This window comes from Staurois parvus, unplaced genomic scaffold (assembly GCF_062004578.1).
Source record: "Staurois parvus isolate SC_StPar_1 unplaced genomic scaffold, SC_StPar_1.0 ptg000198l, whole genome shotgun sequence".
Classification (NCBI taxonomy): domain Eukaryota; kingdom Metazoa; phylum Chordata; class Amphibia; order Anura; family Ranidae; genus Staurois; species Staurois parvus.
In genome coordinates this window covers 1,116,582-1,141,970 of record NW_028317994.1, presented here as the reverse complement: position 1 = coordinate 1,141,970, position 25,389 = coordinate 1,116,582, and the positions used below count along the sequence as shown (strand labels likewise).

The 25,389-nt window shown below is 39.3% G+C and overlaps 1 protein-coding gene across 4 annotated transcripts in view; it reads right to left on the bottom strand.

Moving 5' to 3' along the window:
* Positions 1–25,389, bottom strand: part of IFT74 (intraflagellar transport 74) — a 144,532-nt gene that overhangs the window by 62,246 nt on the left and 56,897 nt on the right. For all 4 annotated transcript variants that reach the window (XM_089678050.1, XM_089678049.1, XM_089678048.1 and 1 more), the window contains exons 9-12: positions 16,844–16,982; positions 15,077–15,139; positions 5,150–5,293; positions 2,180–2,220 (exon numbers count right to left, since the gene is read on the bottom strand). In XM_089678050.1, the coding sequence (XP_089534176.1) occupies positions 2,180–2,220; positions 5,150–5,293; positions 15,077–15,139; positions 16,844–16,982 (387 nt within the window). The remainder of the gene's footprint in view (positions 1–2,179; positions 2,221–5,149; positions 5,294–15,076; positions 15,140–16,843; positions 16,983–25,389) is intronic.

Sequence of the window (25,389 nt, the reverse complement as noted above, 5' to 3'; positions counted from 1 at the left end):
AAGCAGGAAGTTACATTTCTGGGGGATGTTATGTACACCATTTGTGTACAGAACGCCTCCAGGTAGCCATACTGAACTGCACTTTACAGAAAAATGCTGCAATGCTGCAGATTGAAAAGGAAAGGTAATTTTAATAACATTCAATTACAATATGACTGCTGTCACAATTGTATATACTATACTAAAAGTCAAACTGGGACTTTTAATTTTACAGGTAAAAAAAAGGGATGCTAGCATGGCAGTACTACATGCAGTAGTAAGTGGCAAGTGTGTCCTATTACTGATAGGTGGTGCACATGTCTCGGGCCAGTCCAAATCAGATGGCAGACAGCAGTATTAGTGCTTGCATGGAACAGTATGTGGTGATGAAGGCATAAAACCTGCGGATATCTAGAGAAGACTTCAAGTTCCCAGCCCACAGCAACCATTCCTGTGAACATTCAGTGCGTGGAATGCCTGATCCTTGATAATTGGACCCCTAAAAGAGTTCCTTGGAGGTCAGCATTTCAGCAATGATGACAAAGTGAAGCAGGCTGTCCTAGGATGGTTTAGACATACTGACAAATCTTTCTATGCTGAAGCTTTCCAGGCACTAGTTAAATGCCCAGATAAATGTATAAATGTAGCAGGGGAGTAGGCAAAAAAATAAATGCAATTTCCACTTGAAATTTGTTCTTTTATTATATAAACTCAAAAGTCTCAGTTTGACTTGAATGCCCTTCAAATATATGTATTTTATTTGCTTTTTTTCCCCCCACAAAAGTGATGTTACCCTTTAAAGCTGCAGGTTGTCTTCTTACTTGAGTAAAGCTTGCAATACACTAATAGATTTCTTTTGTTCAGCCTATGGGCTGAATGAAAGAAATATAGCAGATTCCTCAATTCACACAAACTAATCCCCCCTGCCATGCTATTGTATTTTGTCAGCTTCTAGCACTGGCTGTTAGAATACCTGAACAGGGCCTGTAGCTGTTTGGCTGCAGAAACTGTTTGACTGACAATTTTTGGCCCTACTTCTTCAATAAAATTTGATTGAGTAATTGATCTTTGTCAAGCCAACAGGGACACCCACTATTAGAATTTAAACAGTGTATCACCAGCTTAAGACTGAACAAGTGATAACTAAAGCAGCCCATAGATGATTCAACTTTCTTTCCTTCCACCACAAGTGGAGGGAAAGAAAATAGCTCGATTCCCCTATCAACACAGTGTTGATGGTGGAATGCCTCCCGCATCGCTTTTGTGTTCTGCCGCCCAACCTTCCCACCCAGCAGAACACGATTACTGCCGTTATAGCTGCTAGCGGTAATTGTATGTAAAAAATCCAACAGGCTGGTTTTACCCAAATCGATTGATGGATCTACTTGGGTACAATCAGCCTGTCCATACATGGATTACATCTTGGTCAGTTCCTGCTGAACTGGCTGAATTTCGATCCATGAACGACCGTCGTAATGCAGACCCTTCCTTTCAGCAGTCACTGTCAGAAAGTGCTGACAAGGTCTACAGCATTATCTAGCTACAGAGCAGAAGCAGGTAGAGATCCGCAATAAATTTACAACATTTAAAATATTTATAGTTTTCCTGGGGAGCACTTTTGTTTTCTCGGAAGCACTGGGGCTTCATTTTACATTACACTTCCTTCCTTCTAAGTATGTTGTTTGCTTTTCACTGTAATATGTATTTCATAGCAAGACTCTGTCAACATCTTTGCATACGGGTGTTAGGTTTTAGTTTCCCTAAATTCTGTTACTGCTCTCTGAGACTGCAAAGAAATGGTCGCAAATGTTATGAGCCCAGGAGAGATCAATAATCTTACTTCAAGCTTCAATCTATTTTTTATCTCCAAAAGCAAAACTACATCAGAGGTGAGATGAGAAGTATACAGACTCTAAATACATTTTTATGTTCAGACATAAATAAAACGTTGTTCTGAATCATTCAATGTTCAGGAACAGCAGCGCCCCGCGGTTTTACAACGTAAGATAATTGGAATTTGACAGCATAACTTTATGAACAGCTTGCCTACATGCAGTTCACGAACCAGAACTGCTTAGAATATAGCATATTTATTTACACATAGCAAGAACTAGCAATTAAAATAATATCACAGTCTGGAAACTACTAAAATTACAATATCTTATATCAACTTGCAGATGCAAAAGTATAAAACACTTACTGCCGCTCCATGCTTGCTATCTCCTGATTATCTTCTTTGACCTGTTAAAAAAAAAATTAAGCAAACGGGAATACATTTTGTACTGTTGTATCAATTAATTTACGTAAGACAAAAGCAACTTAACCACTTGCCCTCCAGAGGCTTTACCCCTTCCTGACCAGACCATTTTTTGCAATACGGCGCTGCATTACTTTAACTGACAATTGCACAGTCATGCAATGCTGCACCCAAATGAAATTTACATACTTTTTTCCCCACAAATGGAGCTTTCTTTCAGTGGTATTTGATTGCCTGTGCATTTTTAATTTTTTGCTTTATAAATAAAAAAAGAGCGACAATTTTGAGAAAAAAAAAACTATATTTTTGACTTTTTGCTATTAAACATGTCCAGTAAAAAAATTTAAAAAAATCTAATTTCTGCATAAATTTAGGCCAAAATGTATTCTGCTACATGTCTTTGCTAAAAAAAATCCCAATACGTGTAAATTAATTAAAAAATTGAAATAATAAGTGATTGACCAACAGTATAATGTACCACATCCCCAATAGAATTGTGCAAAAGAAATCAATAGGCTCAAGAACAGGCATCCTTAGGTGTGATTGTACGGACGCCCAGCGTGCAGTCTTTCAGTCTGAGGACTGCGGTAGTATGTGCACTGCTAGCAGATTTGAGCCTTTTGATTCCCTGTTACCATCATGTGAAGATTTCATCACCTTTAGGGTATTAACAGCAGAGTTTGTTGTGATCTTATTTTACCACTAAATGGCACATTATATTCTGTTAGATTTTTTCTATGTTCTTTGCTGGTCGTCTGACCATTGGTGGCATTGTTCCGATCTTAATCCCTGTAATATCACAGCAGAGTTTGTTGTGTTTTCACTTTGCCACTAGATGGCGGGTTATATTCTGATTGATTTTTTGCATATGTTATGTTGGTCTTCCGACCTTTGGTGGAGTGGTTTCCATCGTTATCCCTGCAATTCTACAGCCTATGCAGCTGTATGGGAGACCTGGGTTGTCTATATCCGCGCATGCGTGGTGATGGCATCCGCACATACGCAGTGACACAACGGACGTCCGTACCTGACCAATGACATCATACATCGGCTGGGTGTACGGTATATAAGGGCTGATTAGATTGGGGATGGTCTTTTGGCCACACAGGCGATTCCTAAACACTGAGGCTGTGCTTGGTCTCTACATTTCTACATCGGCTGGGTGTACGGTATATAAGGGCTGATTAGATTGGGGATGGTCTTTTAGCCACACAGGCGATTCCTAAACACTGAGGCTGTGCTTGATCTCTACATTTCTATAGATCTAATGTTTGGTAAGGCCGATATTGAGATTCTTTGCTGAGCCAGTAGTTGCTAATGTGACTTAAGATTTTCTTATATTCTTGTGAGCAATTTTTCTTGGTTTTTTCTTTCTTAATGTGGTGTCTTGGTGAATGAGGGAGACCTCTGATTTTTAGCAGTGACCCTCTGATGTTAATGATCTTCCCTCCTCCCTTCATTTTTGTAAGTGATTTATGTGGATATAAAATCTGTTTCCCTTCCCTTTTTTTTTGTGAAAGTCTTTCTGATGGTCATATGTGTATACTCTGTTTAGGTGGACATTCGGTCCATTATGTGCCTTCTGCAATTGCACGGACGCCTGGGCATTTGATTCAGCATTTGTCTGTCACTATTTTAATGAATGCGATTGCCAGCATAGTCCTAAGGGTAAGCAGGGGGCTCATAATTTTCAGGACAATTAGTTTTCTCTTTTTTGGAATGTATAAATTTAAATGTTCCTATCTGATGTATATGGTATAATTATATCTGATTGATTAATGTCTTAATTGTAGACTGTACTGCGGCTAACCTGTCTCTTCCCCTGAGGAAGCCCAGGATGGGCAAAACATGTAGGGAAGCACCATCTGAGCTCCGCAGAAAACAGTCAAGCATGTTGTGATTGTCAAGTTCGTTGTACCTATTTGTACTCAATGTAACTTTATTGCAATAAATTTTAAAAAACGGTTTTTAAAATCAGTCGGTGTAAATTAATTGGTTTACGTGAAAGTTATAGCGTTTACAAATGGCAGTATATATACTGGAATTTTTTTTTCCTACTAGTAATGGCAGCAATGGGCAACTTCTAGCGGGACTGCAGCGGGCATTCTGGCACCGGGGGAACTGACTTGGTGTCACTGACATCCCCAGTGACACTAATACAGTGATCAGTGCTAATAAAAAGCACTGACACTGTACTAATGGCACTGGGCATGAAGGGGATAACATCTGGGGAGATCAAAGGGTTAACTGTGTGCTGTTTCACTGTGTGTGCGCTTCACTATAAGCATACTGCTTTGTATTGTTCTGCTGTGCAGAGCCATACAAAGCAGTCTGCAGGAGCTGACAGGGGAGAGATTTGTATTGTTTACATACAGGTCTCTCCCCCGTCTGTGATACAGGGGAAGCGGTTAAACAATGCAATCATTATTTTGCATTTGGATTTCCAGAGAGTTTCCAGCATAACAAGACCAGAATGGTATATTCCTTTTAGATTTGTATTATAGTCATATAAAATTGCTGCAGGAATTTATATATTAGACAATGGTCCTGACAGAAAAAGGAGATGTAAAGAAACCCCTTAATATTTGTGGGTCTCAAGCAAAAAACCCTTTACAGTACACATGAAAATGTATTTATTATTGCATCTGAGATAGAGGGGAAATCAAAAAATGATGTGTGATTGCAACTTTAATATGAACCATTGTAATGAAATATTATCAACAGGAGCTTTCCTACAAACTCAAACCATAAATTTTGATGTTCTGAACCATAAACTAATAAAGCTGTTGCTTGATGCTCAAAAAAAAAAGTCATTCCAGTTCAGAGCTCCATGTCATCATTATTAATTTTAGCTTTATTGTGACTTGTGACTTGATTACATTAAACAAGTTACGGCAAGTTTCTTTGGAATACCTGTTTTAGTAACTTCTCCCTCTCTTCTTGTGGAGTTCCCATGCCTTTGTCTTCTGCAACAGCTTGGTCCCGGCGAGCCTCCAAATTGTGCAGCTTTTCATAAAGCTGTACTGCCTCCCGTTTAATATGGGAATGTGCAATTTCCTGGAGAAAAGAGATGCTGTTTTGTTATGTCTTCAAAATTAAAAAATTGCAGGTGACAATGACAACTGATAAAGAGTAGGTTGGAAAATAAAAGAAAACATAATAAGAAGGAAACACAATGACTTCAGTGATGTGTTATTACAAACCAGAGCATCTGAGAAATGTGTATTCAGATGAGCTGAACATAAAAGTAATTATTGGGCTTGAGCATTACATAATTCCATATACAGAGAAAATTTAACATATGATAGAATAGTATATTGGACAGAGACCCCAGTTTTTCTTTACGGAGGAAACTAATCTCCTGTATCACAAGGGCAGGATAAAGCTACCTATTGCATCTTGTGTTCCCTTCGGACACTCATTCAGTGACCATTAGATGCCAGTAACCAGTCACCATCAATGAATTCGATAAAGAGACTGGCTACCAATGCTGGACATCGGGGATAGGTTACCAATGGAGATAGGAACACCATTGGACACTGGGACTGACCACCCTTGGTTATACAGACTAACAACCACTGGGTGCAAAAAATAATGAATGTTAACCCCAAGGGTAGACCACCACAGCAGCCAAATCACTACAGCTATAAAGTGACCACCACATTCATTTCACTGAAGTCAGGGAATGCATACCACCTTAATACCACTACATCCAAGATATGAGCTGCATTATAATCACCACCAATCCCAGACATGACCAACACAATATTTGTTCTAGAAAGCATCAGCTAAACATTTCTGTTTGGCACCACCCTCATTTTCTGGTCTCCAGCTTTAAAAGCTTCCCAAGCACTGGTGATATTTCTCAATATCACCATTGTGTTGGAGGAGATGTGGGTAAATAGGGACAATGGCTCACATATGGTGGGATTGTACAAAAATGCAGGTGTTCTGGCAGGATATAATCCAATACATACAGGAGATTTGGGAGATATCTGTTCAGAAAGATCTGTGGGTATGTCCTTTTCATAAGACTGAGATGTCAGTGAAGCAATATAAAAATAGTGTATTATACCATCTGATCAGTGCGGCAAAGAGTTTGATTCCTAAGTTTTGGCAGGCCCAGAACCTCCCAACAATAAAGGACTGGATAGATAGAATGGACTATATTAATAAAATGGAGGAGTTACGCCATATAGAGGAAGATAAAATTGATAAACTTAGAAAAGAATGGAGTAGGTGGTATGAATTTAAAACATCAAAAAAATATCTGAAAATGAAAGGGACCCTGGTAGTAGAGCTGGAGAATTTAGTCGGTTAAACTAGATAACTAGATTACAGAAAATAAGTTTACAGATGTGGGTTGATAAACAGGAAGGGGAAGGGGATGGTAAGATTCTATTGGACAGGGAGGGGAGGGTACAGGGGGAGGGGGTTAAAGTGGATGTATACATTGTGATAAGATATATGGCTGTTTGTTTGTTTTTTTATGTATAAAATAAAATTTAATAAAAGATATAATAAAATAAATAAATAAAAGCTTCCCAAGCACTGGAAGTCACCAAAATAGACATGTGCAGTAAAAGATATAAAAGTAAACTAAACAGAATTGCACTAAAATGCTGAACACATAGCTAAAAGTACAAACTTGTAAACTGTTTCACCAACTAAAATATTCCCAGTTTTAAATTTAACGAGAGATGGAGAAATGGGTATTTGTACTGTATCCACGTTTGTGCTTCCGACATATCATCCGCCTTATGCTGTATAGCAATTTACTCTTATTGGATCGGATGCTGGAAATTGGAAAATGTATGTAATCACAGGTTTTGCATGTATTGAACTAATTTTTTCACTCTGCTGGAGTTTAAATAAAAAATGTGTTTAGAAAAAAAAACAAAAAACGTATGTATATATATATATATATATATATATTTTCCTAATTCTTTGCAATCACTTTTATGACTTACATTCCCTTCCACACAACCAGGTACATCAGGCAAAGCACTATAATAATAAAAAAATCTATACTCTTCCTAAAAGTTTTATACACCAGTCCAAAACTGTTACTGTCACTGGTCCAGACATTTCTTGTATTTTTCTGTGTTGTTTAGTGTGGAATAGTCGTATTTGTGTAGGCTGCACAGCGATTACTATTCCTCCCTTTTGCACATTATAAAGGTTTGTGAGGCTTCACACACATCACTGCAGCCCGGTAGTAAGGAAGAGGGAGATAGCTGACATCACATGAACAGCAAAGGAAGTTTGCAGGATGTGAAGTGAGTTAACAGCTTGGCATGCCAAGGTGACTCACTGAATGAGATGGGCTATACCAAGTTATCTACACATAACATATCATTTTACTTGTTATAATAACTTTACAAAGCTAAGTAGGCTAAATGAGATCGTTGGTTACATTTAATGTTCCCTTTAAGGGCCCATTCACACATCTTTCATTTGTTGCAGTGCATTTTTATTGCTATTATACAGGATTTATATAGCGCCAGTGCTTTACAACATGAGGGCAGACAGTACAATACAATTTAATACAGTAGGAATTAGAGGAGCCTGCTCGTTAGAGCTTGCAATCTAAGAGAGAAGCTCAAGAGATACAAAAGGTAATAACTGTAGGGGACAAATTGATGGAGAGCATAAAAGTACAGTTGTTAGGTGGGTACATGGTAGGCCTTTCTGAAGAGAAGGGTGTTCAGGGATTTTTTAACTGTTTATGTGCAAATGGAAAGGCACTTGGAAACTGCACAAAAATGGAGTTGGCAGAATTTCTTTTTTAAACAACTTCACAAAAATTCAAAAGTTGAAAGGATAAGTAATTACAGCATATCTGAAGACAGAAAAATGCTGGTAAGGCTCCACTAGTACACCCCCAGCAGGCACCTTCTGGCATCCTAAGTCTGTTTACAGTGATGAAAGCCATTATGGCATCCAAGTTTCAACCAACATCTATACTCAAGCGCTAGGTATCAAACCTTTGCATGCCTCACTAGAAGCCCATACAGCCACCAATTAAGCTAATGGTCCAATAGGAGAGGGTATAGCCAGGCTCTCAAGCATGTTGTGGTCTAAGTCAGCATACCAGAGCACTCTGGGTTTCAGAAATCTTGATTTCTCTTCTTAGCAAAAAGTTTAAAAAAGAAACCCAGAAACATGGAAGTGCCTACAATGGCGCAGAGGTTCCCCCCCCCCCTTTTTTAACAGTTTTGTATTATGTGACTTTGCTGCTTTCTGTATAAATTATCACTTCCAGCCAGCCGAGGAATGTAATAGACTCAGATAATTGTAAATTATTTAGAAATACTTTTTACTTTTTGTGCACACATATTTAACCACTTGCCTACCGGGCACTTTTACCCCCTTTGTGCCCAGGCCAATTTTCAGCTTTCAGTGGTGTTGCACTTTGAATGATAATTGCGTGGTCATGCAACATTGTACCCATATAAAATTTGTATAATTTTTTTTGCACAAACAGAGATTTAGTTTGGTGGTATTTAATCGCCGCTGGGGTTCTTATTTTTTACACAATAAAACAAAAAAATAGCAAAAAAAAAATAGTTTTTCTTTGCTCCTATTATACAATTTTGCAAACAGGTAATTTTTCTTCTTCACTGATGTGCGTTGATGAGGCTGCACTGACAGGCGGCACTGATGAGATGGCACGGATAGGGAGCACTGATGGGCACTAGTAGGCTGTACTGACGAGGTGGCACTGATATGCAGCAATGATGGGCACTGATAGGCAGCACTGACTGGCACCACTGATGGGCACTGGTGGGTGGCTCTGGTGGGCAGCACTGGTGGGCACTGATCATCAGGGCATTGATCATCAGTGCCCTGATAATCAGTGCAGATGTTCTCTGTGACCGTTGCCAGTTATCAGCAGTATTTTCCTCACGCTGTCAAGTGCTGCCAATAACCGGCAACTGCATTTATTTTTGTGATCTGCTGTGTCATTGGGCACAGCTGATCACATGGTAAAAGGCCACTGTGATTGCTTTTTTACCTAGTTGTGATCAGCTATGTCCATAGGACACAGCGATCACTGACAGCTGGGGGCGCGCGGGGAGCACGTTCTGGGAGGACGTCATAGGACGCCCTTCCAGAACTGAACAACCACGCTGTAGCTGTCATTTGGCTATAGCATTGTTGTAAAGTGGTTAACAATGTTCTAACAAATAAGCATTTCATTTAGAAGTCTAATTTAAAGGATATTTTCTTAAGAAAAAAAAACAAAAAACATTCTCCTCTGGGTGATTTATGTACATTGCAATGGTTTTAACAAACTCTGTTGCAGATTCCTACCTTTTGTTATTCTGAAGAAACAGATGTTTGTGTGTCTGTATCCATGTCGAGAGTGAATCTGTATGGGAGTGGTTTTATAATTATCAATCAGATGCTGCACCTTCAGGGCTCTAATGAGGAAAGTTACAGGGCCTGCATCCCTTTAGATGTGATTTCCCTTTTGGAGTATCTCACTAAAAATGACATTTTTGTTGCAGAGGATGCCCAAAATTGAAATGACAATTTCAGGGGGTGTTCTGTACACCATCTGTGTACAGGAAGCCTCCAGGTTGTCATATTGCATTTTACAGAAAATACAGCTCTACAGATTGAAAAGGTAATTTTTAATAACATTCACCTACAATAAGACTAGTGTTGCAACTGTATATGCTATATTATTTTTTTTTATTTGCTGTTTTTCCCATGTAAGTGGAGTTACCCCTTAAAAAATGTGGGATTTTTATTGCAAATGGTAAGCAAAAAAATAAAACGTATTTCTCAATTGTCTTACACATAATTTTAAAATAACAGATACAATTAACAAATTCAATACCGGGCAATTTTACACCTTCCTGGCCAGGCCAGTTTTCAGGTTTCAGCGCTCTCACACTTTGAATGACAATTGCGCGGTCATACAACATTATATCATTTTCTTCACACAACTAGAGCTTTCTTTTGGTGGTATTTAATCACCGCTGGGGTTTTTATTTTTTGCTAAATTAACAAAAAAAGACCAAAAATTTTGAAAAAAAACACACGTTTTTCTTTGTTTCTGTGATAAAAGTTTGCAAATAAATAATTGTTCTTCATAAATTTAGGCCGAGATGTATTCTGCTACATGTCTTTGGTGAAAATAACCCAAATTAGGATGTATTTTTTAGTTTGTAGGAAAGTTATAGAGTTCACAAACTATGGTATAGATCTGAATATTGATCAATCCTGAAGTACTGACAGCCAATCTAATTTCTTGAGGTCCAAGAATGTCAGAACAGTACAGATATCCCCCAAATGACCCCTTTTTGAAAAGTAGACAGTCCGACGTACTTCATAAGAGGCACGGCGAGTTTTTTGAAGTTGTATTTTTTTTGTCATAATTTTTCGGAAAATGAAAAAATGTAAAAAATTATTTTCACTATTTTTTTTTTTACATATTGTCACCAGTGCAGTACAGCGTCATCATATAACTGGCATGGCGGTGATCAGGGACACTGACTGGTGACAGTATGAAAAAAATAAATAAATAATATATATATATATATATATATATATATATATATAGGGTTTTTTTTTAATTATTTTTTATTTTGTATTTTTTTTTTTTTTTTAAGATTTTTTTTTCATATTTTACTATGACCAAAGTAGTACAATGTTACCATAGTACTGAAGAAATTACACTTTGCTACAATGTAAAGTAGTGAGTGTACAGCTTCTGTAACATTGTAAATTTGCTGTCCCCTCAAAATAACTCAACACACAGCCATTAATGTCTAAACCGCTGGCAACAAAAGTGAGTACACCCCTAAGTGATTTTGAGGGGACAGCAAATTTACACTGTTATACAAGCTGTACACTCACTACTTTACATTGTAGCAAAGTGTCATTTCTTCAGTTTTGTCACATAAAGAGATAGAATAGAATATTTAAAAAAATATGAGGGGTGTTTTCACTTCTGTGAGATACTGTATGTTAGGGAGAACAAGCGTCACTTTTAACTCCTTGTCCTGGTGATATCCTGTCTGTCAAGGTATAACAAGGAAACCAGGAAAGAAAGTACAATATAATCTGACTGCTATACTTGCACGACTTGCCTAAAGGACTGAAGGCTGAAAAGGTCAAGTGTACTTCGGCTTCAGCTAAAATTGGCATTGGTATTTGGTTTACAAACAATGGTGTACATTTTAGGTTTCAAATTGCTATGACGTTTCTCACATCATGCTACCTGCAATGGCTCCCACTCATGAAGGATTAACATATCTAAGAAAACCATTATGTCCTTTAAAAGAAGTCATTCCAGGTTTTTATTTTTCCATAAAATGGTTTTATCCAAAACAAGCATATGTGGGTTTTCACATCAGACTGGTACAGATACTTGGGCACAGTTTAACCTTAAGAACAACAGTACCCAAGAACTAATAGATATACTATGGAAAATTATCCCATAGACAAAATGTACGAAAGGCTCAGAAGAACCAAGTAGAAAAAAGACGAAAAAAAAAAGGAAAAGAAAAATGCAATGGGGGGGGGGGGGGGGGGGGGGTCAGGGGAGAAAAAAAAGAGGGGGTGGGGAGCATAAAACGGGGGGGGGGGGGGGGAAGTGTGGGGGGGTTGGGAGGGGAAGAGAGTAAAGGAAGAGGAAGAAACAAGGGGGTGGAGGAGAGGAGAGAGGTGAAAGATATGGGGAGACCTGTACTGCCTGCTGTCCGACTCCATCCATATTCGTCCACCCTGGGAGACTCCACCCAAAGTGGACTGGTAGAATGTTGAAATCAAGACAATTCAAAATTACTTAAAGGGATATCTATGGTTACCGTCTATCACATTAGGCAGTAACAACAGCTATATAGTGTTAGACCATTAAAAAAATCAAGAGCATTCCCAAAGGAATCCAGGTTTTTCATGTGCAGGCATTTTAAAACTGTACAAGCTTTTTTCTGGGCTTAAATTGACTTTGTGGTTTATGTGGCAAAAAACCATAAACAAAAACATTTACCACTGTCATGTGTTCTGTTTTCCAAATTAAAAAAAAAATAAACTGAAAAATTCACCCACTAATGATCCTTTTTACAAATTGCCCACATGCACACTTTGCCATGCATAAGATGCCTACAGACAGCTGATGGTGGTGAGAAACCAACCAGTGAGTGTTTGTTATAATGACTGTAAATGCAGAATGGCCTCATGTAATCCACAGAGCTTACTGGAAGTTACTAAAGGCAAACAGACTGTTTACTTAGCAAGGGAATTACAATTTGCAAGGGAGTTTTTCCCAGAGCTAAGTGAATACAGTGATACTTTCTTTTGCAAAGAATACTTAATCTCGTGCAAGGAAAAAAAAACAAAAAACAGCACATGATTGGATGATGGAAGTCCGCAGAGCTTCACCTCATTCACTAACCTATTGGGACCCTTCCCTGGCACACTGAATAGTACGTATAAATGTGTTATCAGCTGAGCTGTGCACTTGATTGGTGACTGAAGTGGGTCTATTTTGTGTTTAAAACAGATTAGAAAAGCTCTAGGTTCATTATCATAGCACAGTACACGTCTTCAACTTTGTTTACCTTTATTTCAGTGGTGCTCTACTTAGTTAACTGAGGTTTCATAATCCAGCTTCTTGTCTTATTCTGAGCAACTTCTCTGTACATACTTCTTAAAGTGATACTAAGGCTTTGTGGGTTTTTTTTTTAAATAAATAAAATAACAAACGTGTCATACTTACTAGCTCTGTGTTACTTGGCTTATCTGTGTTACTTGGCTCAGTAGTTTTGCACACAGCTGCCCTGGTCCTCTTCTTTTTGGGTCCCCTGCCAGCCCTCCTGGCTCCTACCCCTCGAGCAGTGCTCCCAGAGAAAGCTGCTTGCCCTTAGGACACCACTGTATGCTCGCTCCCGAGCCGTTGCTCTATGTGTCTATAAGACACATAGAGCCGTGGCTCAGCCCAACCCACCGCTCTCTCCTCATTGATTCACTGGCTGTGATTGACATTGGCTCCTGCTGCTGTCTCAGCCAATAATGAGGGAGAGTCCCCATACAGACGAGGCTGTTGTGAACATCGCTGGATCGGAGAGGGTTCAGGTAAGGATTGGGGGAGCTGGGGGCGCCGCTGTCAGTGCAAGGTAAAAAACTTTGAGCCTTTACAAACACTTTAAATAACAGGTCAAAACAGCCCATCAAAGTAAAATTTGGAGGAACTCATTTGTTGCACAATAACAGTGGTGTTAGAACACCTTGACACATTTCACGCTTTGAGAAAGGGCCTTATGACCAAGGACTCCTCCCACACCAGCAGTTTAGCCATGTTTTTAATGTTATCCAACCGCTCCCACTTACGCAGCAGATGCAGCCGTTGGGGGTGTACACATGCCGCAGCAGGAATTATTTATTATTTATTGCAGGTACTTATATAGCGCCATTAATTTACGCAATGCTTTACATATAGATCGGATTAGATGTTGGCTGGTGTAAACAAACACATATCCTTTTACATCTGCCCCTTCCTCCCCCCGCGACAGCTACAGGCCAGGAGAAGTACCTGTACATCACGCAGCATGCAGATCCTACGACTGCTGTGTCCACTGAACACAGCGAATTGAAGCTCCCGGTACCCAGCCGCTTTGATTGGCTGGAGTATCATGTGATCGCTATGTGATCAGAGTGTAAACACAACTGTTATGAATGACCAATTTTCAAATATACATATATATATATATATATTTATTACAGGTACTTATATAGTGCTGTCAATTTACACAGTGCTTTACATACATATATATTGTACATTCACATCAGTCCCTAACCCTCAAGGGGCGTACAATCTAAGGTCCCTAACTCACATTCATACATACACATACTAGGGCTAATTTAGATAGGATCGAATTAACCTACCAGCACCTCTTTGGAGTGTGGGAGGAAACTGGAGCATCTGGAGGAAACCCACGCAAGTACAGGGAAAACATGCAAACTCCAGGCAGGTAGTGCCGTGGTTGGGATTCGAAGCAACAACCCTAGTGCTGCTAGGTGGAAGTGCTAACCATGTAGCTACTGCTCACTGTTACTACCAAGCGCAACCCATTCAAGTGAATGGGGCCGCTCTACAAGTGTCCCGCAACCATGGGGATTAAGGGGTTAAAGCAGGTGATGAGGAGGCGATGCAATGCTTCAACGTAGATAGCTCTTCAGTGTTAATGAGTGCAGTTCATCACGAAGCATGTCAAGGTGTTTAACACCACTGTTATTGGTAGCTACATTTGTTCAATAAACCTCCCAATATTCTTCAAATAACCATGTGGAACTCTTATTTAGGGAGCCTTTCAATACTGTGGTGTCAATGTCTTTTTGAGTGTGGATGTGAGCTGGCTCCCCTGGTGGAAGTATGACTTTTGGTGTTTAAGTTCTCTTTACGTTTGAGGCAATGGAAGGATGATTGGGAATGGAAGTACCAGGCCTGTATATTTTTTAGTGTTCACAGTCCCAAGACCATTTTGAGTGACGTGGCAGTCTGTGTTCCCAATATGCATTTCAGATCTAGAAGGTGGCAGGTTTTAGAACAAATTAACTCTGCTCATCTGAACTTATCTTTATGACTTTTTCAAAAAAACACAGCAGGCTAAATTAAAAGTCTTGAAAAGTGCAAGTTTGAATAAAGTAGTTTCATTTAATGCACTGAATCTTTTTCACGACCACTATGTTGTCCAGTTCTGCACCTATGGTAGCATTAAAGTTTTGTGGTTGTGCAAATTGGTATAGTGTGCCCTCTAGTGCTTCTATCTCCATAAATAAATGAATCTGCTTTCAAAAAGCATTTACTTCCAATTCAATACTTACAGCCTCCATGGCAGCCTCCTTTTCTGTCAAGGAGTCAAGTTCTTCCTGTTGAATCTCTAGCTCCTACATAAAACAAACAAATCATATTTTCCATAAGAATACTGGAGACGAAAAAACACTGACACTATAAAATGTTGATAAATAATCTTAACCACTTCAAGTCCGGACACTTTTACCCCTTCTTGTCCAGGCCAATTTTCAGCTTTCAGTGCTATCACACTTTAAAAGACAATTGCGCGGTCATGCAGCATTATACCCATATTAATTTTTTAGCATTTTTTTGAGACAGATAAAAACTTTATTATGGTGGTATTTATTCACCACTGGGATTTTTGTTTTTTTTTTGCTATATAAATGAAAAAGTCCAAAAATTTTGAAAAAAAGTGTTTTTTAATAAAATTTTGCAAATAAATGTTTCTTCATAAATATTGGCCAAAATGTATTCGGTTATCTTTAAAAAAAAAAAATTAGTTTAAAACACAAAAATTACAATTTAAAAAAAAAATGTATTTTATTTTTTTATATTATTTATGTTTTGGTTTTTTTTTTAACATACTGTCAGCCTAGCATTACAGTGTCACCATAGTGACACCGTACTACTTGTGGGGGTGATGAAGATTTTTTTTTTTTTTTTTTTACACTGATTGCTTTTACACCCATAAAGGCTGTAAAAGCAATCATTTCTCCTCCTCTCTGGCTGCATTCTTGCAGCCATTGAGAAATACTGTGCGAGCTGTGATTGGTCACTGCTTGTCACATGGTACAAGACTGTTGTCAATAGCCTTGTACGATGTGACCTCTGTGATCATTCACAGATTTCACTAGTAGTAAGCAATGTCAGCAAGTGATATCTTGCTTACTACTATTCATGTGATCACTGATTGGCCAATCAGTGATCACATGATCGAGATCGCTGTTCCACTCTGTCCGGAGAGACACAGCGGGCACTGCATCGTGGTGCGGCGCACTCCCAGGAAGCACACACAGCCTGTAAATGCGGGCGCCGTTTATGAACGGCAACCCACTCCTGCACTGCTCCCATCCGGCCATTTATGTACATGGGCCAGACAGGAACTGGTTAATATGCATAATATGATCAAAGAGGCATGGATTTCTACAGCCCTTCCTGACAGCCGACTGTAAATTTGTGGTTGATTTGAATCTGTGTTTCCTCAGTCTGCAAATAAACACTTCTTCTACAGTAAGATTTGGATATACTGTATATATATATATATATATATATATATATATTTCTAGACACCACAAACAAATTGATGTGCCAACTATCGCATGATTCCATTTATTCTGAGCAATAGTACTGAAATTTCTTTTCAATTACAATGTGGCTGTTATGATCTTTATGTACTAAATAAGCAGATTACTATAGCGAACCACAATTTTTTTAAAGCCCACCTCCAAGCTAGATTTTTTTATTTTATAAATGCCCTCCACCAGGCTATAAAATAATTGAGCTCATCTAAACACCTGTATATACATTTTAACATGTATAGGCCAATGATATATAAAATGAAATGATAACTAATGGATGAAACTGGGGTTGGAAAGGTTAGAAAGACTTCATTAAATATTAATAAATGGCTGAATTGGTCATATACACAATAATCTCATTTTCCACACAACTGTCTTACATTACCATATAAAATGTTGAAGACTGCACACAGAAATAGCTACATGTGGCCAGCTCAGGATCAATTCTAACAATAATGAATTTTGTTGAATAAATGGTTTTTATTGAAGGGACTGCACCTTTAGAAGCTGCTCATTCTTTGCTTTCATGGAAAAGTAAGCAGCTTGTTTGTCCTCTGGCATATTTTTAATAATGTTTTCGGCTGCTTGCTTCTCATGTTCTATGTCATCCTCCACACCTCGAATAAGATTTTCTTTCCTGCAGCACAATAAACATGTAAGAAGTTTATGTACCGATAAGATGAACAAAAATGATGTTAAAGGAAATTGTGATAACAATACAAAAAATAGTTCTATTTGACAGTCAAACATAAGGTTATATTGAAAACATAATTTGCATTGTGAGTTCTGTCTGTCTCCTGGCCATCTCTTTCCACAACTTTCTGGATTTCCTGCATGATTTGCAGCTTCTCCTCTATTTATTTTTCTATGCAATCCATAACCCAAGAAAAAAATAAGGTCATTTTGAAATTGATGGCAGCAACATGTCCTAAAAAAGTAAGGACAGGGCAACAAAAAGCTGGCAAAATAAGTGATACTAACAAGAAAGTGCTGGAAGAACATTTTGCAACTAACTAGGTTAATTTGCAACAGTTCAGCAACATGACTGGATAAAAAAGAAAATCTTAAGAGACTTAAGGTGGGAATACACGATTAGAAAAGCGACTGATCAGTCATCTGACGACCGAGAGGCGTTCGTTCCTTGGTCGAAATTGTGGCCCACATTAACCAATCTAAGAAATAGTTAGTCGGGCAATATGTAGTGTTGATGTCTTCTGTACAAGTGGAAGTGATGCAGTGTGTGTGACCTTGTAGTCACGCCCTTCCGGCCAGAACGAGCGATATACACAACAATTAACAGCAATGAGTATAATATAGTTTATTACACTATCTATATACATAAATAGTGATACATAAAAATATAATATGCAGAATTCTGATTTCATTATCTCATTAGGCCAATCTACTTTTAAAATTTGGATTTTTCATTCGTGTTTACGAAGATTCCTTTGACATAAACATCTGAGTCATCTTCTGTTTCCACTCATGCATGATAGCGCTTGATAGATTTTTTTCGTACGACCGTCATACCACCGCATAGAAAATCGGTCGTTCGTAGACGAAACAACAAAATTTTTCAATGTTGTTCAACCGGATTTTTTTGTTAACAATATCATTATCGGTTAAAACATCCTGCTCATCAACGAAGAGATAATCGTTCAATCAGTGGTTCCACAAAATTTTTCATACAATTTTCTTATCGTGTGTACGGTGCATTAGTGTCTCAGAGGTAAAGATGGCCAGGGGTTCATCAATCTATGAAAATATGAGTCTAAAATTTGTCAAAGAATTTTAGAATAATGTTCCTCAATGCAAAATTGCAAAGACTTTAAATATATAATCATCTACAGTACATAATATCATCAAAAGATTTCAAGAATCTGGAGAAATCTCTGTGCGCAGTGGATAAGACGAAACGCAATAGTCCATGGCCATGATCTTCTGGCCCTTAGATGGCACTTTATTAAAAACAGACATGACTCTGTGATGGACATCACTGCATGGGCTCAGGAATACTTCCAAAAATCACTGTCTGTGAACAAAGTCTGCCGTGCCATTCAAAAATGCAAGTTAAAGCTCTATCATGTAAAAAAGAAGCCGTACCTGAACATGATCAAAGAAACACAGCATCTTCTCTTGGCCAAGCTTATTTAGAATGGTTTGCTGCAAAGTGGAAAACTGTTCTGTGTCAGACAAACTGAAATTTTACAAACTTTTTGTCAACCATGGGCACCACATCCTTCGGACTAAAGAGGAGAGGGACCTTCTGTCTTGTTATCAGAGCGCAGTTCCAAAACTTGCATCTCTGTTGGTAAGGGGGTGCATTACTGCGTATGGAATGGGCAGGTTGCACATCTGGAAAGGCACCATCAATGATGAAAGATATATCCAGGTTTAAGCGTAGCTCCTAACTAGACAATGTCTTTTTCAAGGAAAGCCTTTCATAATTCAGCAGGACAATGCTAAACCACATACTGCATCTATGAAAACAGCCTGGCTTCGTAGTAGAAGAGTCCGGGTGCTTAACTGGCCTGCCTGCAGTCCAGACCTTTCACCAACTGAAAATATTTGCCGCATTTTGAAACTCAGTTCCCAGACATTTAGGGCCAGTTCACACTATAGAAACGCACTCCAGATGTGTTCCGAATGAGTTTCCACATGTGCTTTTCTGATGCATTCTGGTGCGTTTTTAATTGATTTTTGACACATTTTAGTGGGTATTTTATGCATTCCAGTTCATTTTTTCCCCTCTCTTTTTTTAATTTAAATAGGCACATGTGCATTCTAGTGCGTTTTTGATGCATTTTATCACGTTCCAGTACAGTTCTGTGCAGAAAAAATGCAGCATGTTCTACTTTTTTTTCTGCAACCAGAATGCACTGGAACTGCAAGCACTGATGTGAACTATGACATTCACAATCATATAACCTACTTTCTGTGCGTTTTTGATGCAGAAAAAAAAGCAACTGAAATGCACGTGTGAACTGGCCCTTATAAAAGCTTTGTTAAAAGAAGAGGGGATGCAACACTGTGGTAAACATGGCCCTGTCCCAACTTTCTTGTCATGTGTTGCTGCCAATTTAATAATGAACTTATTTTTTCTTAAAATGGTAAAATTTCCTCAGTTTAAAAATTTGATTTATTTTCTATTGTGAATAAAATATAGATTTATGAGATTTGCAAATCATTGCATGTGTCCCAACTTTTTTGGAATTGGGATTGTAGAAAAATCCTCTTAATCTGGCCATATACGAAGCGATTTTCTTTCCTGCAACCATGGATTGCAGGAAAGAAAATTCCTCGAATCCCTCCCGTGGATTCATTGTGTTCTTGCTGGGAGAAAACACTGATTACTGCTAGCAGCTACAATAGCTGCTAGCAGTAATCACATGTAAAATCCAACAGGCTGGTTGTACCCAAGTTGATCGATCAACTTAGGTACATTCAGCCTGCCCATAAATGGTTCGAATCTGAACCAGTCAAGATTCGAACACTCTATGGCCAGCTTTAGGATTCATGTACACGAGCAGCTCCTAAACTCGAGTTTAGGAGCTTTTGGCATTTTTTTGCCAAAGCTCCTAAACTCAACTCCATAAAAGCCTGTGTCCATATACACATAGGCTTTTAGCAGAGTTTAGGAGCTGCCGCATTTAGGTGAAGTTAAACCTCCCTCTCTTGAATGCAGAAGAATCATATTCAGGATAGGAACATTTTGAACGCTGACTGTGGCAAAACACGGCAAAAACGCAGTACCGCAGTAATGAATAATGACAGAATATATTCTCACACAGTAAGAGACTGAAACAAAATGGAAGATAATAGCAGAGTGCTCAGGTGGGGAGAAGTTAACAGGTCTGTGTGAATACACATAGAAACATAGTATGGATGGATAATAGATAAGCAGATGGGACAAAAAACAAGCGCAGGTATGGGAGACTGGTAAAAGAAATGTCTGCAGAATGAGGCATTTTAAAATACAATCCAAGGCAGCATTATGACAATTATCCATTGTTGGCAACATGTTTGAGTGGGAGTCTGCGGTCACAAAGATACCCAATAATCTACAGTAACTGAATGTGAAAAAAAGAAATGAGAGTGACTTTAATGATTTGTTCTTTAGGTTATGGAAGAATTATGTTAATAAATCAAAGATATGGTGGAATAAAATATACTTAGAGAAATATACAGAAAGTGATTTTTGCCCTCAGGGTCTATGTTAGCAAGTTTTCCAAAATATTAAAAATATATCTCAGGAATTTAGGTATAAATGGGAGACTAACTAATATTTGTAGCAAGAATATGATGATCTTGCTTTGCCAACATTATGATAGCGAACGTGCTAGTCTGAAAACTGAGATCAATATCCTGGATATGAAATTGCAGGAGAGGTTTTTGAACATTCTAAGAAAGATGTAACCAAATATACAAAAAATTCAACAGGGAGTTGATAGATAAAAGGATTATAAGATTGAACAGGATAAGGTAGCTTTCAGGAATGGATATACAGGTGAAACTCAAAAAATTAGAATATCGAGCAAAAGTTCATTTATTTCAGTAATGCAACTTAAAAGGTGAAACTAATATATGAGATAGACTCATTACATGCAAAAGCAAGATAGTTCAAGCCTTGATGTAAGAGAGTTCCTGCAGGAAGAATCGCGACCGGGAACGCGCATGCGCGAAAGAGATCCCACAGAAGTATTGCCGGTTGTGCGCAGGAATGCGTGATCGCGCACATGCATGCACACGTGCACACGCACGGAGAAGATTGGCGCCAGACGGGCTATTTAAGGTGCACCTCTGCCCAGATTCAGTGCTGACTGGTCTTCAGCTCCCCCCGTGTCTTGCTTGCTCCTGTTCGTTTCCTTGTTGTTGACCCGGCTTGTTCCTGACCCGACTCAGAGTACTCTCCTGCCCCTGGTTCCTGACTTCGGCTCTGATCCTGACTTTGGCTTTTCCTCCTGATCCTGTACCGCGCTGCCCAACTGTTATGACCCTGGCTATCCTACGACTCCGCTCCAGTCCTGTGCCCTGACTACATACCTGGCTCTACTGTGCATCTGGCAATCCACTGTACCTGCCTGGTCTATTGCTACAGTACCCAAATCAGAGGATATCCTGCCTATTAAGGTCAAAATCTGCAAGAGCCGCAAGCAAACCTCTGGTGCTCTTGTCCCCCTGGTCCCTAGACTCCCTCTGTTCCAACTTCAGCGGGGTCAGGGCTAGTGACACAAGTGAGGCCGACCTCGTCAATTCAGTCTCCCATCAGGTACGTGACACTTAATTTGTCATAATTGTGATGATTATAGCTTACAGCTCATGAAAACCCCAAATCCACAATCTCAGAAAATTAGAATATTGTGAAAAGTTACAATATTCTCGGCTCAAAGTGTCCCAATCTAATCAGCTAATTAAGCCATAACACCTGCAAAGGGTTCCTGAGCCTTTAAATGGTCTCTCAGTCTGGTTCAGTAGGAATCACAATCATGGGAAAGACTGCTGACCTGACAGTTGTGCAGAAAACCATCACTGACAGCCTCCATAAGGAGGGAAAGCCTCAAGAGGTAATTGCAAAAGAAGTTGGATGTTCCCAAAGTGCTGTATCAAAGCACATTAATAGAAAGTTGTGTGGAAGAAAAAGGTGCACAAGCAGCAGGGATGACCGCAGCCTGGAGAGGATTGTCAGGAAAAGGACATTCAAAAGTGTTGGGGACTTTCACAAGGAGTGGACTGAGGCTGGAGTCAGTGCATCAAGAGCCACCACACACAGACGGTTCCTGGACATGGGCTTCAAATGTCGTATTCCTCTTGTCAAGCCGCTTCTGAACAACAAACAACGTCAGAAGCTTCTTACCTGGGCTAAAGAAAAACAGACCTGGTCAGTTGCTCAGTGGTCCAAAGTCCTCTTTTCTGATGAGAACAACTTTTGCATCTCATTCGGAAACCAAGGACCCAGAGTATGGAGGAAGAATGGAGAGGCACACACTGCAAGATGCCTGAAGTCCAGTGTGAAGTTTCCACAGTCTGTGTTGATTTGGGGAGCCATGTCATCTGCTGGTGTTGGTCCACTGTACTTCATTAAGTCCAGGGTCAATGCAGCCGTCTATCAGGAGATTTTGGAGCACTTCATGCTTCCTTCTGCAGACGAGCTTTATGGGGATGCTGACTTCATTTTCCAGCAGGACTTGGCACCTGTCCACACTGCCAAAAGCACCAAAACCTGGTTCAATGACTGTGGGATTACTGTGCTTGATTGGCTAGCAAACTCGCCTGACCTGAACACCATAGAGAATCTATGAGGCATTGCCAAGAGAAAGATGACAGACAAGAGACTGAACAATGCAGAAGAGCTGAAGGCCGCTATTGAAGCATCCTGGTCTTCCATAACACCTCAGCAGTGCCACAGGCTCTCTCACCAATGCCCACCCAGCTCTCTCACCAATGCCCCCAAAGCTCTCTCAGCAATGCTCCCTGTCTCACAAATACAAAATGCTATGACATCGTATCCCTGTGCTTTTTTTTCAGCACAGTGCTGTTGACAGTGCTCTGACTGTCATAACTGTAGTATAGAGCCAAGGAGGAGTTTCACAGCACTTGGCTCCATGCTATAGTCCTGATAGTCATGGGAAAGAAGCCCCCTCGTAATCCCCAAATTAAATAGAAAACAATGTGGGCGGTTGTGGCGCCGGGACACCCACCAGCAAATGTGGGCATGTGTGCTGGGAGTCTGCAGCTAGCACACAGAAGCTGGTGGTGACAAGCTGAAAAGTGCAGGGCTCCAAGATTCCTCCTACTAGGTGGAAGCCACTGAGAGGCAGCAAGCGTGAGCTGTAGGCAGGGGTGGAGCTGGGAGATGGGCTGCAAAGTGTGTCATCGGTTGCTAGGATGTCGGCAGTCCTAGCAACCAATGACTGCACTGAACATTGAGGAGGAAGGGAGGGGGGAGCAGAGACTACTGTGTGCGAGAGCAATCAAGGATGTTTGGGAAGCATGTATATGGTCAATGAAGTTTGCATACATGCACCTGGCTACAGTATTTATTGGGATTCAGTGACATTATACAGCAATACCAAGATTTGTACAACATGTGGGCTTGAGCTGAGAAGAATATATATTTTAGCTGGTTTTAAGTGTTGTTCAGCTAAAAAGTTATTTTTGTATATATTTTATTATAAATTACATTTAATATAACCATTTCTGGGAAGTTCTCATTCTGAAAGGGCATGTTGTTTTATTTAATGCAATTATGAGAGTTTTCCATTCCCAGCTTTGGTTTATTACTTTATAAATGATAATTTTGCTGTGGATTTGTGTTTATTTCACATTGTGATGATGCTTCACCCCAATTGCCAATGCATATTTTTAACAGAGAGAATGTTTCTGAACTATACAAGAACTATGGACTTTGTAACTGACTTAAAATTATTACTGGATTTTTGTTCATCCCAGATTTCCACAGGGAGGGTTGCTACCATATCTGGCTGTTACTTTCATTCTTCTGTTGAACTGTGCACACATCAGGTTTCCCCCTCTAATCCATACTTTTTGCACTTGCTACTGAGTCTTTAGCTCTAGCAATCAAGAACAATCCTATTATAAAGGTTATACTAAAGGACAAATAGAGTTTACATTTGAAATCCAGCAAAACAGCTAAATACAAAAGGTGATTTTATATATATATATATATATATATATATATATATATATATATATATATATATTTATTTCTTTTCAGTTCTGTCCATTCAGTACTAAGAGTTACACAGACTTGCCAGTCAGCAGAGTCAAGTTGGTGGTCCACTTTTGCTATACTGCGTTTACTGCCTTATTGTATTCTAATTTCTTTTTAACTGTGCTATTGCTTTAATAGTTCTCTTATGTGAAACTCCCCTTCACCTGGCAGCAGATTGGAGATGCACACTGTTATACCAAGTGTGGAAGCAGCGATTTATCTCCAGCAGTCCCATAAATCTGCACAGCCACAACTACTGTACTCCAAATGCAACACTCACTTCTTCCCTTGTTGAAGGGAGCTACTTAATGCTCCATTGTTTTCAATGAGTATTCCACTACCTTTCCTACATCTAAATTATACTCCAGTCTAGACTATCATAAGAGTTATACAAATAGGTATGGTCAACCACACACTGACAGTTTATTTTTTAAACTGGGTGCTTGGATATAGTATATGAAACCACAGAAATATGTAACTGTACCATTTAATTCATAATATGGAAGTTCATCATAATTCACTGATGAAAATGATTGTTTAGCTGCTAATCTAAGTCAGCCTCTCTCAACCATGGTGCCTTGAGGTTTCTTCAGGGGTGCCTTGGAAAAATGTCTAAAAATTGCTCAAAACTTGTATACAAGCCAGCAGGTGGAACAAGCCTGCCTTTTAATTACACAAAGCCACAGATTTTCAATGTGCACCATTATCACCTTCTAACCACCAGTGTCCTGACAACCAATGACATCAGTTGATAAGGAGGATGTCAGCTGCCTGCACAGCACCTGGTTTGACCCTCCCCCGCCCCTCTCCATCAGTGCTGGAGTCACATCAGCTCTGTGATGGAGAAAAACTGAGGGAGAAGAGAAACATTGGAATAATAGTACCAGTGTGCAAAAGTGTATTTGCACTGGAAGAATAAATCACCTCTAATGTTGGGTGTCCTACGTGTGTGGAAATTGCTGCGTTATATAAAACTATTAGAATAGTTTTTCACATTTTAGAATGGGGTGCCTCAAGACTGTCCATGATATTAAAGGGTGCCTCAAGACTGTCCATGATATTAAACGGTGCCTCAAGACTGTCCATGATATTAAAGGGTGCCTCAAGACTGTCCATGATATTAAAGGGTGCCTCAAGACTGTCCATGATATTAAAGGGTGCCTCAAGACTGTCCATGATATTAAAGGGTGCCTCAAGACTGTCCATGATATTAAAGGGTGCCTCAAGACTGTCCATGATATTAAAGGGTGCCTCAAGACTGTCCATGATATTAAAGGGTGCCTTGATTGAAAAAAGGTTGAGAAACACTGAT